Raw genomic sequence first — 19,566 nt, 5'->3', positions numbered from 1 at the left:
ATGTATGATCTGCTATGCTACCTCTCTCTCCTGTCCCTCTCTCCTGCTCCGTGTTGCTATGTTTGATTCAATGTACTGTATGCTAATGCTATTTATGTCCTGTATGCTCTGCTCTCCGTATTTATGTATGTATTGTTGTAGGCTATGGTATGTATGTATCGGTAATTGTATGTCAGTGGCTAGTATCTCCTACTGTATGTACTGTCTGTCATGTCATGTATGCTATCGCTTGTATGTATGTACTGCTATGTATGTATGCTCCATGATATCTCCTCTCTCTCATGTAGTGTTGTATGGTATGTATTGTTATGTATAGTATGTATGGTAATGTATGATATGTACTGTATGTATGTATGTATGTACTTGTAATGTAATGTATGTATGTATGTATGTATGTATGTATGTAATGTATGTATGTTGTGATGTATGTATGTATGTAACTGTATGTATGTATGTATGTATTGTATTATGTAATGTATGTATGTATGTATGTATGTATGTATGTATGCGGATGTATGATATGTATGTGGATGGTATGTATGTATCGTATGTATGTTGTATGTACTGTCATGTATTGTATGTATGTATGTATGTATGTATGTATTGCTATGTATGTACTGTTACTGTATGTAATGTATGTGATTGTATGTATGTAGGTATGTATGTAGTATGTATGTTATTTTTAGTATGTATGTATGTTGTATGTATGTATGTAATGTATGTATGTATGTTATGTATGTTTTATGATGCAGTATGTATGTATGTATGTATGTATGTATGTTATGTATGTATGTATGTATGTATGTATGTATGTATGTATGTATGTATGTATGTATGTATGTATGTATGTATGTATGTAGTTGTATGTATGTATGTATGTATGTATGTATTGTATGTATGTATGTATGTATGTATGTATGTATGTAGTGTATGTATGTATGTATGTATGTATGTAGTATGTATGTATGTATGTATGTATGTATGTTATGTATGTATGTATGTATGTATGTATGTATGTATGTATGTATTATGTTGTATGTATGTATGTATAGTATGTATTATGTATTGTATTGTAGATGTATGTATGTATGTATGTATGTATGTATGTATGTTATGTATGTATGTATGTATGTATGTATGTATAGTATGTAGTATGTAGTACTGTATGTATGTATGTATGTATGTATGTATGTATGTATGTATGTATGTAGTATGTATGTATGTATGTAGTATGTATGTATGCTATGTATGTATTGTATGTATGTGTATGTATGTATGTATGTATGTATGTATGTATGTATGTATGTATGTATGTATTTTGTATGTATGTAGTTTGGTATGTATGTATGTATGTATGTATGTAATGTAGTAGTATGTATGTATGTATGTATGTATGTATGTATGTATGTATGATGTATGTATGTATGTATGTATGTATGTATGTATGATATGTATGTATGTATGTTATGTATGTATTGTATGTATGTATGTATGTATGTATGTATGTTAGTATGTTTATGTATGTATGTATGTATGTACTGTATGTTGTAATGTATGTAGTATGTATGTAGTATGTAATGTATGTATGTATGATATGGTATGTATGTATGTATGTATGTATGTATGTATGTATGGTATGTATGTATGTATGTATGTATGTATGTATGTATGTGTATGTATGTATGTATGTATTATGTATGTATTATGTATGTATTGTATGTATGTATATGTATGTATGTAGATGTATGTATGTATGTATGTATGTATGTATGTATGTTGTAGTATGTATGTATGCTATGTATGTATGTATGTATGTATGTATGTATGTTATGTATGATTGTATGTATGATGTATGCTGTATGTTGTATGTATGTATGTATGTATGTATGTATGTATGTATGTATGTTGTATGTATGTATGTATGTTATGATGTATGTATGTATGTATGTATGTTATGTATGTATTGTATTGTATGTTATGTATGTAATGTATGTATTATGCTATGTATGTATGTATGTATGTACTGTATGTATGTATGTATGTATGTTGTATGTATGTATGTATGTATGTATGTATGTATGTATGTATGTATGTATGGTATGTATGTATGTATGTATGTATGTATGTATGTATGTATGATGTATGTATGTATGTATGTATTGTATGTAATGTATGATATGTATGGTACTGTGGTATGTATGTATGTATGTATGTATGTATGTATGTATGTTTATATGTATGGTATGTTGTATTGTTGTATGTATGTATTAATGTATGTATGTAGTATGTATGAGTTATGTATGCTTATGTATGATTTATGTATGTTGTATGTATGTATGTATGTATGTATGTATGTATTTTTTTTTCTTTCCTATGTATGTATGTGATGTATGTATGTGATTGTATGTATTGTATGTATGTATGTATGTATGTATGTATGTATGTGATGTGATGTATGTATGGTATGTATTGTATGTATTGTATTGTAGTGTATTATGTATGTTGTATGTATGTATGGATGTATGTATCGTAGTATGATATGTATTGTATGTATGTATGTATTGTTGTATGTATGTATGTATGTAATGTATGTATGTATGTATGTATGTATGTATGTATGTATGTATGTATGCTCTGTATGTCATGTAATGTATGTATGTATGTATTATGTATGTATGTATGTATGTATGTATGTATTAGTATGTATGTATGTATGTAATGTATGTTATGTATGTATGTTGTATGGTATGTATGTATGTATTGTATGTATGTATGTATGTATTATGCTTTATGTATGTATGTTATGTTATGTATGTTTTATGTTAATGTTTGTAGGTTATGTTATGTATGTATGGTATGTATGTATGTATAGTATGTATGTATGTATGTATGTATGTTGTATTGTATGTATGTATGTATGTATGATAGTATGATATGTATGTATGTATGTTATGTTATGTATGTATGTATGTATGTATGCTATGTATGTATGTGTGTAGTCATGTATGTACGTATCTGTATGTATGTATTATGTCATGTATGTATCGTATTGTATGTATGGTATGTATGTCTGTATGTATGTATGTATGTATGATATGTATGTATGTATGTATGTATGTATGTATGTATGTATGTATGTATGTATGTAGTGTATGTATGTATGTATGTATGTATGTAATGTTGTATGTATGTATGTATGTATGTATGTACTGTATTAGTATGTATGCTATGTATGTATGATAGTATGTATGTTATGTATGTAATGTATGTAACTCTATGTATGTATTTCATGTACTCGATGCTCATGTACTGTATGTACTCTACTGCCTCACTGTCATGTCTGTCATGTACCTCGTATGTCCTGTATGTACTGTCTGTATGTATGTACTCGTACATGTATGTATGCTATGTACTGTTATGTATCTCATGTACTCTGTCTGCTCTGTATGTACTGTATGTCATCGTAATGTATCTGCTCTGTATGTCATGTACTCTCCATGTCATGTATTACTCGTCCACTCGCTACTGTATAGTTGTATGTATGTTATGTATGTATGGTATGTATGTTGTTGTATTGTATGTATGTAATGATATGTAGTATGTGTATGTATGTATGTATGTATGTATGTATGTATGATGTATTATGCTATGTGTATGTATGTATGTTGTATGTATGTAAGTATGGTATGCTATGTTGTATGTATGTAATTATGTATGTATGTATGTAGTGTATGTATGTATCGTATGTATGTATGTATTGTATGTAGTGTATGTTATGTATGTATGTATGTATGTACTGTATGTATGTATTAGTGATGTATGTATGTATGTATGTATGTATGTATGTATAGGATGTATGTATGTATGTGGTATGTATGTATGTATGTATGCATGTATCGATGTATGTATGTATGTATGTATGTATGGTATGTATGTTATGTATGTATGTATGTATGTATGTATGTGTGTATGTATGTATGTATGTATGTATGTATGTATGTATGTATTGTATTATGTATGGTATGTATGTATGTATGTATGTAATGTATGTATGTATGTATGTATGTATGCTATGTATGCTATGTATGTATTGTATTTATGTATGTATGTAATGTATTATTATATGGATATGTATGTATGTATGTATGTTATGCTATGCTATGTATGTATGTATGTACTGTTATGTATGTATTTGTATGTATGTATGGTATGTATGTATGTAGTGTATGTAATGTATGTATGTATGTATGATATGTATGATTATGTGATGTATGTATGTTGTATTGTATAGTATGTAATGATGTTGTTTTTTTTTTTTTCTATGTATGTATGCTATGTATGTGATGTATCGTATTGTGTTATGTTGGTATGGTATGGTAATGTATGGTTATGGTATGTATGGTTGTATGTATGGTAGTGTATGGTAATGGTATGATAGTGGATAGTGTAAGTAAGGTAGTGGGTATGGTGATGTAGTGTATGTAGGTAGTGTAGTGGGATGTTAGTGGTGATGGTATGTGATGTAGTGGTGAGTTATGTATGGTATGTATTTGGTAGTGTGATGTAGTGTATGATGTATGTATGTTGTATGTATGTATGTATGTATGTATGTATGTATCGGTGTGTGAGTGAGTGGTATGCTATTAGTATGTTATGTTGTATGTAGTGTATGTATGTATGGTATGATGTATGGTATGTATGTATGTATTGTATGTACTGGGTATGGTATGTAGTGTAGTGTATGTTATGTATGTAGTGTTGTATGGTTGATGTATGGTAGTGGCATGGTATGTACTGGTATGTTGAGGTATGTACAGGTGGGGTATGTTGGTATGGTATGTATGTATGTAGTGATGTGATGGTTAGTATGTATGGTTGTATGTTAGTGCAAGAGTAATAATACCTGAGTGTACAAACGCGACAAACGGGAAAATAGTGCTATTTCACGACAAATTATTCTACTTTGCCTCGCGAGGTCTAGTAATAATTTCATGGTATTTGCATTTAAAAGCAGATTGCTTCTTGCTCTGACTAAACCAAGACCAACCGCCTTGTAATCACGGCATACCCTAGGCGGCACCGCCTCATCGCGAACCTTCCTCAAACCTCCCCTCCCACCATGCCAAACGCGGCTCGAATCGACTTACTGTCCCCGATCCTTCACGCGTTAAGCATTTGGCTATCGGATTCCGTCACCGCTTGGACGCTGTAATTTGATGTCACATGCCCAAATTTGCTACTCTTACTAGCTGCTTGTAGAGACTATATTAGAAAGAAACATTGCGGCCTCCATCATGACGGGCATTAGCCGTGCTAGAAATAATGCGCGAGATAAGGGCATAGGCGATGCCCCGAAATGTCACGCTCCACCCTCATGGCAGCCTGCACCCGAGAAATCATTCATAAAATTATGGGCGAGAAAAAAACGAACTCTCACGAAGCACGTCTTAAGCGCGTTGAAGGATGGGACGAGAAAGTGTGATGTCGAGGCCGGCGTTTGGCATGTGGAGGGGAGGTTTAGGAGCCGATATCTCCGCGCTAGGAGTTCTATTGAAAGCGGTTCGTTTTTGTTTTAGACGAGCAAAGAATTCTGCTTAATGCCGGATACCATGAAATTGATTATAAGTCGCAGGCAAGAGCTAAAAATGTTGCGTCGTGACAATAGACACTATTATCCCGTTTTTCGTTGTACACTTAGGTATATTAGCTCTTGGTATGTATGTATGTATCATATGTTATGGTATATGTTGTATTGTATGTATGTAGTGTTGTAATGTATGTATGTATGTATGTATGCTATGATATGTATGAGTAATGTGATGTATGTATGTATGTATGTATGTATGTATGTATGTATGTATGTATGTATGCTACTGTATGTATTGTATTTATATATGTATGCTATGGTATGTATGATGTATGTATGTATGTATGTTTAATGATGTATGTAGTGTAATGTGTGTTATAGTATGTAATGTATGTATGTATGTATGTATGTATGTATGTTGTTATGTTATGTATGTATGTATGTATGTATGCTATGTATGAGTGGCGGTGTGTGTGTGTGTGTGTGTGTGGTGTGTGTGTGTGTAGTGTATGTGTGTGTGCGTGCGTGGCGTGCGTGCCGTGACGTGCGTGCGTGAAGTGCGTCGGTGCGTGAACACCCACTGTGGAGAACGTGCGTGCGCTATGTGTGATGTGTGTTCGTGCGCGCGGCGCTGTGTGACTGCGTTTGTTGATATGTTTTGTGCGTTGATGCGTGTGCGTATGCCCTGCGTCGCGCTGCGGCCGTTGCGTCCGCAGTTGCGGTGCGTAGTGCGTGCGTGTGTATGTGTTGGAGCCTCAGACCTACCCGTCAGTAAGACGGAGAGGCATTATGATGATATAGGGCAGGGCGGTTCCCGTAGTAGGGCCTTACTCGGTTCGTACGCTCGGAAGGATAACCGAAGATGTCCCAACAAAAGAGGCTCAAAATGAAGGGTCACAGATTATTTATCGGCCCCGAAAATCCTGCTCTAAAGATTTCCAGGCGGTTAGCACACAAATCCTACGAACCGCGGAAACTGTGCTTCGGTGGAATTCTCCCGCCGGACCGTAAACGCGCAGTGAGCCACCATAGCACTAATACTAATATGATAATATAATGATATAATATTAATATAATATATAATGTAATAACTAAATAATAATAATAATAATAATAAAATACATAATAATTAAATAATTATAATTAACTATTAAATAATAATAATAATAATAATAATAATAAATAAAGTATATAATAATAAAATAATATAATTGATCTATAATAAATTCAATTATCTCTCTCTCTCTCTCTCTCTCTCGCGCGCGCGCTCTCACTCTCTCTCGCTCGTTGTAAACTATATTTTCAGCAAAACAATATATTTTGCTTGGCAGATACTGTGCATACATATGTGCACACATGTGCTGTCTAAATTTAATAATAATTTCAAGGATAATGTAGCTTTATTCATTTGATAAAGATTGAACATACAGTTGCATATGTCACGTAGGACATATACTGCCATCTGTTGGCTGATTTGAATTTGTTGCTCTTACGTCAACCGGGGCCAGCTTGAATCGTCATCGGGATTTATATTTGATAACAGGCTACTACGATGATTAGTTACTCTCTTTTAAAACTATAATTTTAACAAAATAATATTTGATCTTGCAGATACTGGGCATGCGCGAACACAAATATCCCGCTATGAAACAGGAAAATGTGTTACCATGTTTGGTTCGACTAGAAAGAGATTCTGATGAAGATGAAGATGAAGATGTGACCACTGGGGGTAAATGGGTCCCTGAATTAAAAGTATAATTTCACTAAAATTCCACTTCATTCGCTGTATAACTGCTGTACATACAGCTGCATATGTCACGTCGAACACATATATGACTATCTATTACAGGGGCGTAGCCAGCCTTTCCAAGAGGGAGGATTCCTTCCAAGAGGGGGGATTCCTTCCAAGAGGGGGGATTCCTTCCAAGAGTGGGGATTCCTTCCAAGAGGGAGATTCCTTCCAAGAGGGGGGATTCCTTCCAAGAGGGGGGATTCCTTCCAAGAGGGGGGATTCCTTCCAAGAGGGGAAATTCCTTTCAAGAGGGGGGATTCCAAACCTACTATATACTAATAAAACTTCGTTAAAATTTTCGTTTCATCCTTTTATATACATACTGTATTAGATATGCGCTATTTTGATACAAACATGCAGGAAAGATTCCGGAATGCCTGGAATCAACCCTGGCTACGCCCCTGTATTATCTGATTGAAATTTTATTATTGTTAGTTGAGCCAGAGACACCGGAGACATCGGACATGATTTTTGATATCAAGTTGCTTAAGGCGAGCATTTGCGCTGTCTTTTATAACCTAAATTTACGTCATCTTCTCTCTAATTTAACCTACTTCTTTCATTTAAAACTACTGATGGGTATGCGTACTTTGCAATCAAATTATCCTTTGAACAAATTATCATCATATTTACTCGAGAAAGTGTTGACATGCTGCTGCATATGTCACATCATGGGAAGTAAATCTCCATCTATTCACTGATTTAGTTTTTATTAGAGCTACACTAGTCGGGGACACCCAGACCAATGTTTCTCACCACAGTTTTGCCAGAGACCCCGCCAACTGCATCATGCATGCACTGGGTTACTGCCGCTGAAGGGGTCGTTGTCGTATCAGGTACTGCAGATATGTACCCGAGGTATACATATATGTATACACAAAGTGTACCAGACTTGTACTACAGAAGTGTACCCTAACCATAAACCCTAACCCTAGCCCTAACCCTAGCCCTAATTCTAACCGGTGACCCTAACCTTAAACATACCTCATATAAAAATATAAACATAATGCTAAACAACTTAAAACTATCTCGGGTACATATCTGTAGTACCGGATACGACAACGACCCCATCTGCGTCACTGCCACGCTTATTGAGATATGACAGCCGCTCTCGTGGCGGCGTTCACAGAATTATATATACCCTAAAATGCACACACAATCCACACTTTACGATGCTAGACAGCTGCCAACTACTGACATTTAAAGTTGACCTCCTATGCACAGCTAGTAAAACTTAAAACTGAAAGTCTAGCCATTCTCGGAAATTTATAAATCTTAATTAGTTCAGGGCAGATATCTCGCAACCCTTGAACTCCCGCTCGCGACCGCCCGGGGACTGAGAACAATATATTATATATAATATTGTTCTCAGCCCGGGGTCTGTCAGAGATTATATACTAGTTAAACTATATATTATTATATATATTAATAGACTATATTAAATTATTATAATTATTATGTTACTATAATTATTATATATACTATATTATATTATATTACATTATTACATATATACTATATAATATGATTTTATCAGGAGTGAATAATAATAGATTAATTATTATTATATTATTATTATTATTATTATTCACTCCTGAATCCTGATATTATGTACTTATATTATAATATACCAGGGGTTAATAATGTTTATCATTATGTTTAATTGCACATATGTAATTAATAATGTTTATCATTATTAACTAGTGTCTCTAATACTGACTGTGACGTGGCCATAGATGTCATAAAACACCAGATATATAATATCAGGAGGAATTTGTTATTATTAACCCTGATAATATATAATATCAGATAATCATATAAGCACTAAGTATGTTTTATATCAGTCTACATGAACGTATCTACACATTTCTATGTCTGAGACCCTCAAATTTTACCACAACCTAACACAGGTGGCGCTAGTTGTGTCCCTCAGCTACTGGAGTATGTCGTGAATTTATAACTGCAAGGTAAAATTAAATTACTCATTAAAAGAAGCAGTGATGATAACATTTATTACATTGCATAATGTAATAAGGGGCTTAGTGTGGTGCCGATATCTGGTACGATAACATTTTGGCATTAACAATGCTCCTTATCACGGTTGATGTTTGTAGTTGGTGCACACACTGCACTCTGCAGTGTACTGACTACCTACTGACTATACTGTATGCACCTGTCAGTGTCGACATCAGTGGCTGTGTACGCACCTGTGCAGTCACAGGCAAGGCATCGCACCTTTTCAATAATACACACATATTGTATTTACTTCCAAACTCTCAGTGTTTATGTATTGTCTATCGCAATTTCCTGTAAATGCAGTTCAAATGCTCCTCTACGACAAACAATTTAATCGCACACACAATGAATGATTATGTACAAACTCACTGAAAGATCAGTCTATATATTTCTGTGACTGAGTGTGTGAAGGATGGCATATATGACCCTACAAAATTCTTTACAAGATCGGAATACAACAGTACTCGTGGCCATAGCCTCAAATTGCTCACTCCGCGTGCACGACTAGAGTTAAGGAAATATTTTTTTCAGTTTTAGAGTAAAAAATCACTGGAATAACCTGTCAGAAGAAGCAGTACAAGCTAAATCAATTAACTCGTTCAAAAGCCATGTGGATGAATATGTAAGGATGGGGGTTTATACAAGACGGTAGTCTTCCTACTCTTCGATCCACTCCAAACCTACAGGTGAGGGGGGTGGAATCAGGTAAATCGGGTAAATATGCGTGCTGTAAAATTTTGTGTTTCAGAGGATCATCTGAACTGCATTTACGGGACACTACCAATAATTAATACTAATAGGCAAACGAGAATATAGATAAACATCATGACTTTATTAGTAAATACATTTAGTGTTACAGGGTGCGAAATTAACGGGAGTCCGGAGGCAAATACTCCCTGATTTACTGTCGGACTCCCTGATGTGACATATGCAAGAGTCCATGTGACTCCCTGAAAATTCTGCCATTCTAACTAGTTCGTTCCAGAGCACGGCCTAAAATTTGGCAGATGTGCAACCGCATGAATCTTAAAAATAAGCATATGCGTTATTGTTAATATCTTTAATTTTGAACTTCAGACTGCGGACTCCCTCATTTTGCTGCGGACTCCCTCTTTTTGAGGGTAGGGAGTCCGTTGGACTCCCGTGTTCAAAAGTTAATTTCTACCCCTGGTGTTTATTGATCATTATTTTATTGGCCATTTCGGACCAACTACATCTAAACAACCAGCACTGTTGTTCGTAGAACCTAGTTGCAGAGGCGAAGTGCTACACGATTTGAGCTAGTATCTATCTAATTGTTATATGACCCACTTGCACCTTTTGTTTTATAGTTGAAATAGTGATGGTGTCAAAGAGGAAGTCACATGGGTTAGACAGCACATCGGCACCTACCAAGTCTAATGCAACACTAGACCATGCAGGCTCTGAGAAATGTGGGATTTCACGGTGAGGTGACCACGATGTTCACTCCTTCAGTAGTGCTGGTTAATACGCATGGCAGTTTTATTTGTAGTGCAATGCAGGACACATTGATTACATATATATGCGTATAGATATGGCTGTGCTCAATGTTTTTGAGTTAGGGGGAAAAATCGATTACTTGTGTTTTGTTTTTCAGCAATGATACACTAGCTTTGTGTAAACCCATAGCTATTCGTTTGACATTCATTGTGTCTGTCGTCGGTATTGCACTATGGTGCAGTGGCAGATCAGAAGAACTAATCACGTTTGTGAAACAACAGGAAGTTGTCATCAAACGAGCACAGACAGTGCCTTGCTCAAAAGATTATGACCTAACGTTATATAAAGGTACCACTATAAACACTAGTTGATCATGGTCTTGTGATAATTCATAATTCATATGCATTACTGGAGCCTAGATCTAAATTACAATATATGTGTTATGAGATTTTTATATGCAATGTCTTTGTAGGTTGTGCACCAAAACGATGTGGAAGAGTTGTGATGGATGGACTTGTCACATCCAAGGAAGCTGAACATCTGGTTGAATTAGTAGAGAGTGCGCTGTCTTATGGTGGTTCAACAGGCGGGGTGAGAGCATTCACGATCATTGCCGAGTGTTTTTAGTGGGTTATCTTCAAGGACTCTCATTTCTCTTTAGTGACACGACATTGATATATATCTTTGTGGCATATGATTCATTAGCAGGATTGCTTTTAGTAGCAGTAGTATTATAATTTTCAGATCCTTTTCCTTTCCTACAGTGTTCATCCAGTGCTTTGCATAGCTAACTGCACATTCGTTAGTTTCTGTGAGGTCATCTTCAGTGCACGGAGCTAGGAGTTGAGTGGGCAGATAAGAAGATGATGCATTTCTGGCAATTTTCAGATGAAATAAAAATACATGAGTTCAATGTACATAAAAAATGTTTTCAGGCATCCATATTGGATCTGCATTCTGGAGCAATGTCAAAGGGAAATGGTTTTGTCAATATTTACAGGTATGGGTCAACTCAGTTATGACAGTAGTTTACATGTGAATACACAAAATTATATATCCCAGGACGAATGACGCTTCATGTCTTTAGGAGTGGATAATAACAAGGTTGTTTGTTTTTAATCACTCCTGATGTCTTGCATATGATATTGTCTAGAATTCTGGATACAGAAAAACCAAGATTTTAAAGCCTACTTTTTAATGTCAATAAGCTATTGTTTTGCAAATAATGCGTAAATATGCATAGATCTGTATAAAATCTTCAATTGATACTTACAGTTATTTAAAGAAGAAGAAATTGGATCAGATATTTACAGATGATGACTTCCTACTTTACACGTAAGTAATACAAAATGTATAACTGCCATCCCAAAATACACAAGGAACCCCTAGGTTTAGTATTATCCTGGAAACTCTCATGCAGTGCTTGTACATCATGTAGGTCCAGTCAATAGGCTGGACAAGAGAAGGAATAACAAATAAAGTTGGTCAAAACGAAGTGTAGTTACTCCAACCACAACTCAAATGAACGTGTCAATGACACTGTAGCTCACCTTTGGTGTGATAGAAGAGGGAGGGGGGATATATAAAGCAGGAGTATATATGGGAGAACTCCCATTATATAGCATATATCTCCCATTATATACTCTTGCATGATAATGATAATATATGAGTAATTTTTGATGTGAAAATAAATGGTTCAGATCTGTTGGCATACAATCTGATGGCGTTGACCGTAGGCAGACACTGAAATGCATAGTGAAATTGCCCAAATCTACCTAATTTGCATAATTTAAAAAATGTATAAAAACCCGTGTGATATGTTTTGGGGCCAGTCCTTATTCATTCACATACCAGAATTGAGCAAAATCCGTTGAACCTGAACTGACTTATGGCCCTTTCCATTTTTGCCAAAAAGTGGACGTCGCTCGAAAGTAGGTCGACTGGCGTGCTCCAAAATAGGACGCTCAAACCTCTCCCATAGGAGTAACAACTGTATGCAATTTGAAACATGTGGGTCAAACGGTTCCTGAGTTATCGTTGACTGTAGCCAAATGTTGACGGACGGACGGATGGACGGACGGACGTACGACACCCCATGGCAATAGCTCATCTTGACGATGTCAAGGCGAGCTAAAAAGCACCTACTTCAAAGATTGCCGATTTTTATGTGCATTTATTAAGTTACATCTTGCGTTTCTTTATATATAAACATTAAATATCCTGATTGTTTGCTTTGAAATTGTGGTAACATTATTCTGCAGTTGTCACGGTAGTGTATTCTACAATGTTTCGTATTCCAGACAGATAAAGAACCGAATTCGACAAGCAATCGCAACGGAGTTTGGAATTCTGCAAGAGAACTTGTACCTTACAAAGCCGACGTTTTTCTCCCGCATGACAAACGCAACGGCAAAGACAATCCACGATGAGTACTGGCACGTACACGTAGACAAGGTAAGGACAGGGGGCGCCACTGCACACCATCTGCAGAGTCAATACGATTGACAAGAGGCGAATATAGTGATATGTAGCTTTTTGTTATCTAAATTTTCGTTTATATTCGTATTACTTCAGTATTAATACTGGCTTACGTAGTTTTGCTATCAATTGGTCCGACGGGAAGCGTATGAAATTTGCAAATCTCACATGTCAGATACTCGAGGAGCGAAACCGCTAGCCCGTTGTCGCAATTCATGAGATTTACACGGTGGCGTGGCACCCCCATCCCTAAATTTGGTCTCGCACGTCACAAGCCTTGGTCCCTCGCTCAATCATAAAGGCATACTAGGCCCATTGATTATGCAATGTTGACGAATGCCACAGTAACTGGCACCTTGTGTAGTTAATAAGTACATAACCTTATATCCAAATGCGTATTAGTTTGTCCAATATCACTGCTGGTTACTAAGAAATGTCTAATTGAAATCCGCAGTCCAAGAAATCAGTTGTTTACAGTTTCAACCCGCTGCCAGCGAAGCGGATGTGATACAGATTTATAGTGCACCGGACATTTTCGCACACATGCTCGGCCGTACGCAATGCTATCATCAGTGATTTCGTAAACATGGACGCTCGTGATAAGGAACTTTTTGTCAGGGCTGTCCATGTGCGTCCGTGATTAGTACGTGTTTTACTCCATTTCCATGTTTAGTCCGTGGCTGTGGTTACATCTGCCGCTGACATCTCCATTTCATCTGGCATCCAAACCATACGGGCCGCACAAATGTTTACGTTATCGCTTGACTCCTGGATGACATTTACGGCACGTAAATGAATATCAACAACCGATTTCAAGTCTTGCTTGTAATGTAACCAGCAGTGATATTGGATAAACTAATACGCGTTTGGCTATAGGGTAATGTACTTATTAACTACACAAGGTGCCAGTTACTCTAGCATTCTTCAACATTGCATAATCAATGGGCTTAGTATGGTTCATAGGGTCTATGTCGTCCAGGGTACTGCCGGAACGTACCCTGGGTACGGTCCGGTATACCGGAATGTACCCTGGTAACTATTTGATATGGTTAGGGTGAGGGTTAGGGTGTAGGCGACTCCCTAGACTCGTTAGTGGAGTAGGCGAGGTACGGTCCAGCATATTAGATAGTACCAGGGTACGTTCCGGCAGTACCCTAGGGGACATAGACCTTATGAGCCCTAGTATGCCTTTAATCCGTGCTTCAGGAGACGTACGGTTCGTTCTTCTACACATCGCTGCTCTACCTGACCAACCACAACATCGACTATACCGGCGGCCGCTTCATCTTCAACGACGCAGATGCAAACCGAACTGTGGAGCCAAGAACTGGTGACTAATCTTACTTACGCTCATAGAGTCTATGAACCCCAGGGTACTGCCGGAACGTACCCTGGGTACGGTCCGGTATACCGGAACGTACCCTGGTAACTATTTGATATGGTTACTTAGGGTTAGGGAGTAGGCGTAGGCGACTATAGTATAAGACTCCCTAGACTCGTTAGTGGAGTAGGCGAGGTACGGTCCGGCATATTAGATAGTACCAGGGTACGTTCCGGTATACCGGACTGTACCCAGGGGGACATAGACCCTCTCAGCCTTACTTACATAGATGGCTAGCATAGTCGCTCTGGCACTATGTATTAGTGTAACTTGTACTGTACATGTTGGGCGATGAGTTAGAGTACACTGTACGTAAGACAAGGAGTGAATAAAAACAATTTTTATAATAATATATTTATGATAAAACGACATTTTTATGATGTATTTATAATAAAACGAATTTTTTTATTCACTACTGATAATAAGATGATTATAGACTGCATCTCGTTTAACTCAGGTCGGGTCTCTTTCTTCACGTCTGGGTCCGAGAACCCACACTTTGTGGAGAAGGTGACTAGTGGAACACGCTATGCAGTTACGGTCTCCTTTACCTGTGATAAAGACCAAGCAATCAGGGACCCGACATCGGAGGCATTTCAAGACTAGGGTGTCCTTCAGGCTTGCACAAGTAGTGATTCGCTTACTAGTGCTAAAGAACATTCCTGCGTGAAATTTGTTTTTAGTTTGTCGTAAAATGTATTGTTATGATCGTGTATTTATGGCATCTATAACAATATTTTGGAAACCAGGGGATAGTTTTCATCATATCGTTGCATTATTGTGATAATTAAGTTTGTTGATGATTATTTTAATAATTGTCTTTCTGACCAATCTCGTATTTTTTTACCACAACAATATACTTACTGGTATTGCTTGTGCAACAGTGTCTAAAGTAAAGCTAACATATCTTATAACACTCGTACATCGTAATTTCCACAAAAATATACGATTGAAATCTGTTACATCGCGTTGACACGGTTACCTGATGATGCCACTTGATTCTCACAACACCGTCCCGGTACTTTTCGATGGCATCTTGAATTACGCAGTAGAGATGTACCTCTCTAGAACCACTACGTCACACGAGATGCATTTTTGTCTGGTGGTTGCTTATTGCAAGGGAATTGTTGCTATACGGCAGTGTCACATTGTTATTTGCCATTTTATATACCATAACAGCCAAAAAACCATTGCAATTTTTATACTGGAGTAATCAGTAACATATTTCGCTATATTTGTCTCAGTTGTGCAGTTGTTTAATATGAAATAATTCCTTTAATATATCAGTACAATCAGGAGTACAATTCTTATTGTTAATTAACAAGAGCCGCAGAGCGACTGGGCTCATCTGAGGTACATTTGACCTATCCTGCCGGGACATTCTTCTCACTCTGTTCCGATAGATGGCGTGCATACAGACTAGGTGCAGGGAATAGATAATCCGAACTAGTTGCTACCTTCGTTTAGCCCATATGCTGTTATACTATCAGCCACCCACTTGCGAGGTAGGCCTATTTATAGTTGGCCTTAATCAAAAACAGACGTTTGAGTAAGTGCTATTCACATTGTATTCCCAACGTACAGAATCTCATATAGAGAATGAAGTTCATACATGATTTAAGGCGCGTAAACGTTGTTCAAGTAAATTTAAGTCTTCCACGATCACACAAGTACCATCAAACACAGTTCAAACCTTTGTTAACAGTCAACAAATCCATGTTTAACCCTCCTCTTGAGGGTCAACAGGTTATCAGATACTTACTCTTTGCACGGCAGTGGAAAGCACATTTCATGGTCCTTTCAATAAAGTGTTAAAAACGGTAGGTCAGCGCTGAAACAAAAAAGTTTCTCACTGTCCATTAGGCCATGTCCTCAGAAAATGTCTGATATCTGACCTTTCCCCCACTGCCCTTTGACCTCCAATTTCGCACTGGTGATGGGTTTCCTGCCCCTCACACTATACACCGAATATTAAGAGCATAGGTCGAGCCATTCAGATCTGTGCCTAAATTAAGGCGTAAGGGGGAAATATTCCCCCTCCGTTGACACATTTTGACCTTTAACCCCCAAATTGGTCATCCCCGAGTCCTTTTCACGATCCCCCCATCCCAAATATCGTGACCGTACGTTGAGTGGTTAAGATATGTGCCCAACTGTTGACAGACACACGGATCACGGACGAACGCTCATGCGATTCTACAAGCTGCATCCGACTTCGTCAGATGAGCTAAAAAAATGCATTATGATTGAACTGTACCTCATTGTTTCATTGTGTAACAAGCTTTTGAATGGTGTGGTTTTACACACGTTCACAGTAAATAATTAAGCCGATTATATAAAAGCCACGAAACTAGATCAAGAACATACATACGTCATTACTTTACACAATATTAAACCTTTATTTATTGAGATATTTTACGGCTTCAGTACACCAACGCGATTGCTAGTAACGATGTTAATTAGTGCAACATGCAAACATTTCGTTAATCATTTTGTACAACTAGATCAACTTTCCCGGATATTATTGGGACCAAATCTGTCATCAGCTCGTAATTTGTACAGTCATAAATCTACAATTTTTAAGCGGTGACACGAATAAATGTTAAACGAACAACCAAAATGTGCTTCAGTAGTTTCATATTACAAATTTTAAATATTTACGTTACTTGGTCGAGCAATTACCGGCGGCTGCACACATTCCGACGTGCCTCTCTCTACCTGTTGAGCCATTGCACAACTCCATTCAATGTTGCCAACCGTACATTATTTAACGATAAAACCTGACACTGTAAAACGAGACGAAAGTGCAAGAGGTGGCTGAAGCAACAATAGCAGACTACGTGCACCTTAGCAATTCAGTTTAATAACATATAGCAAGACACTGAAACGAACAAGTGACAGTGGACACACAATAGCTTCATAAGTTCTGCGAAAATGTTACAGATTTGCACCTCTCTAAGATAAGCAAATCAATTTATACATGTACAATCACTGGGCAGAGATGTATTTAGGGCCATTTCTTGTGCAGCCCTATTATTTCTCGTCAGACAACCACACACTTTCAACTTTGTGCGATTTCCATAATGTATACAATATATGTGAAATAAATGGGAACATATTAAAATGCTGCTGTTAAACTTTCGCCAAGATAAGCGTGCCACTTCGCTTCCCTGCCATAAAAATGCTACTAGCCTGCTGGAGAGTACACGAATGCAATTTTTAACTTTTGTTACTATAACAAACTAGTAGTACTACTACGTCAAAGAAATTATCATTGATGTTAAGGTTAAAGCTGTGATAAGCCACATTATGCTATTGTAAGCATCATCATACATGTTCAAATGGTCAAGTAATTAGTAGTAGTAGTTCATTTCATTTTCAAGATACTTTAGTTAAGAATGGTATAAGAACATGCCATAAAACATGGCATGTTCTTATCACGTTTTATTCAGTTCCCATGGCTCACAACTGTTAATAGTGCTTCGTATTAAAATTGTCAATTTGTGATTTTGTGAAAAATCTGGCTTATCGCAGCTACGAGTTCATTAAAAAATTTGAACTAAAATGTGAAGACGGGCCTGCCATCTGTTAACTAAATAAACTATTGAAGCACAGAGCACTGTGATTATAAAGAGCGTGAACGAGATTGAGACTACAAAAACCGTTGTCAAACTTGGGGAATGTACTAGATCTTCTGCAAGCCCCCCTCCCATCTTCAGGGTGCTGGGCAACTGGCTCCCAGCTCCATCTGGTGGCACTCCTTGGAACTGCTTACTACGCACTACATAAGGCCGGCACATCAAAACCTCGCGCTTGATGCATAACCTGTCAATGAAACGGATACGGTTGTAATGATCCACATTCTACATACTTGCCGTGACATATCGATTCGGTACATAGCTAGCGGCGCGCGTGACTGTCTTTACCGTGATGCAGTGCTCTCGCCCCGGACTCCATTTGCTGGAGACAGCCATACTTACCACTCTTCTGTTTCGCATGAGACTGCTGCTACTTATTGACCGATATGGCCACTGCACATAGTCGAGCGCCTTCCACGCCGTAACTTACTACGCGCGGCAACCAGCTTCATCTCACTCTGTCAACACTGCACCACTTGGTAACGTGAAGGCCCAAGGTCACGCGGAATGCGCCCAAGGTCACGCGGAATGCGCCCCAGCTCATGTACGGGAAGTCTAGCCAAATGCACTGCAGTTGCAGCGAATAGGCTTGAACTGATGTAGGTACTCGAGTTTAACTAGGCCATCAATGTCACAGATAGGTGCAAGCACGGTCACCTCATGCCTGTGGCGCATTCGGCTGTTGATGTGGATCACAACTGAAGCCAATACTGACCAGCACAATATACACTGGTCAGCACTTTCATTGACCGATCATGCCAGGAATCCATTGTGTGGAAGCTGCACACGCCACGCCAAGAATGCTCCAACACTTCCACAAGTGACATACAACTAACCCCGGTCTTTTCACTCAGCACTATTTAATCGCATACACCGACAGACACAAAAACTGGAATGTGCTTTCCTAAATACGACTAATCATGAGAACATTCCGACTTATGGTATGATCAATAATTGTGCCAATTCAACAATGTGTACTTGCATGTACGTATTACAGGGAGTCCTGTACAGGTATGCACGCAGCAGCACCATGCCTGCATGCGTACAGCACTGCCGCAGCTGTTGTCTACATGTGCAGCTTTAATTAGCACATAGATAATAGCATAGATCTTCACTATAATATTTCGCAGCTAACTGTGAAATTAATATACTTATATAATATATATATACTGATATATGATCAGTAATTCTACAAATTCAGCAAACATGGGTA

The 19,566-nt window shown here is 37.4% G+C and overlaps 2 protein-coding genes across 5 annotated transcripts in view; one reads left to right on the top strand and one right to left on the bottom strand.

The window, feature by feature from the left end:
- Positions 1-9,282: 9,282 nt before the first annotated feature.
- LOC106812119 (2-oxoglutarate and iron-dependent oxygenase domain-containing protein 3-like) lies at positions 9,283-16,013 on the top strand. 3 transcript variants are annotated; one of them, XM_014815899.1, is made up of 9 exons: positions 9,283-9,346; positions 10,727-10,841; positions 11,014-11,204; positions 11,329-11,447; positions 11,792-11,856; positions 12,132-12,191; positions 13,157-13,310; positions 14,541-14,664; positions 15,173-16,013. In XM_014815899.1, the coding sequence occupies exons 2-9, from the start codon at positions 10,738-10,740 to the stop codon at positions 15,319-15,321; spliced, it is 966 nt and encodes a 321-aa protein (XP_014671385.1). In that variant the 5' UTR covers positions 9,283-9,346; positions 10,727-10,737; the 3' UTR covers positions 15,322-16,013. The 3 variants fall into 3 exon arrangements, with proteins under 3 accessions (XP_014671385.1, XP_014671386.1, XP_014671387.1); XM_014815900.1 differs by lacking the exon at positions 9,283-9,346 and adding an exon at positions 9,954-10,081; XM_014815901.1 differs by lacking the exons at positions 9,283-9,346; positions 11,014-11,204 and having other exon boundaries at positions 10,731-10,841.
- Positions 16,014-17,089: 1,076 nt separating this feature from the next.
- LOC106812121 (probable ATP-dependent RNA helicase DDX5) overlaps positions 17,090-19,566 on the bottom strand; it is a 22,933-nt gene continuing 20,456 nt past the window's right edge. For both annotated transcript variants that reach the window (XM_014815904.1, XM_014815903.1), the window contains exon 14: positions 17,090-18,540. In XM_014815904.1, coding sequence (XP_014671390.1) covers positions 18,515-18,540 — 26 coding nt within the window. In that variant the 3' untranslated portion in view covers positions 17,090-18,514. The remainder of the gene's footprint in view (positions 18,541-19,566) is intronic.

Source organism: Priapulus caudatus, unplaced genomic scaffold, assembly GCF_000485595.1.
Source record: "Priapulus caudatus unplaced genomic scaffold, Priapulus_caudatus-5.0.1 Scaffold609, whole genome shotgun sequence".
Taxonomy (NCBI): Eukaryota; Metazoa; Priapulida; class Priapulimorpha; order Priapulimorphida; family Priapulidae; genus Priapulus; species Priapulus caudatus.
Note: the sequence above shows the minus strand (reverse complement) of the source record. Positions and strands in the feature narration are given on the sequence as shown.

Bases quoted from the DNA above. Each gene is read 5' to 3' on its own strand.
- LOC106812119 (XM_014815899.1), top strand. From the start codon at position 10,738: ATGGTGTCAAAGAGGAAGTCACATGGGTTAGACAGCACATCGGCACCT. The intron at 11,448-11,791 runs GTGAGAGCATTC...AAATGTTTTCAG, and splicing joins ATGGTGGTTCAACAGGCGGG to GCATCCATATTGGATCTGCA. The intron at 13,311-14,540 runs GTAAGGACAGGG...TCCGTGCTTCAG, and splicing joins GGCACGTACACGTAGACAAG to GAGACGTACGGTTCGTTCTT.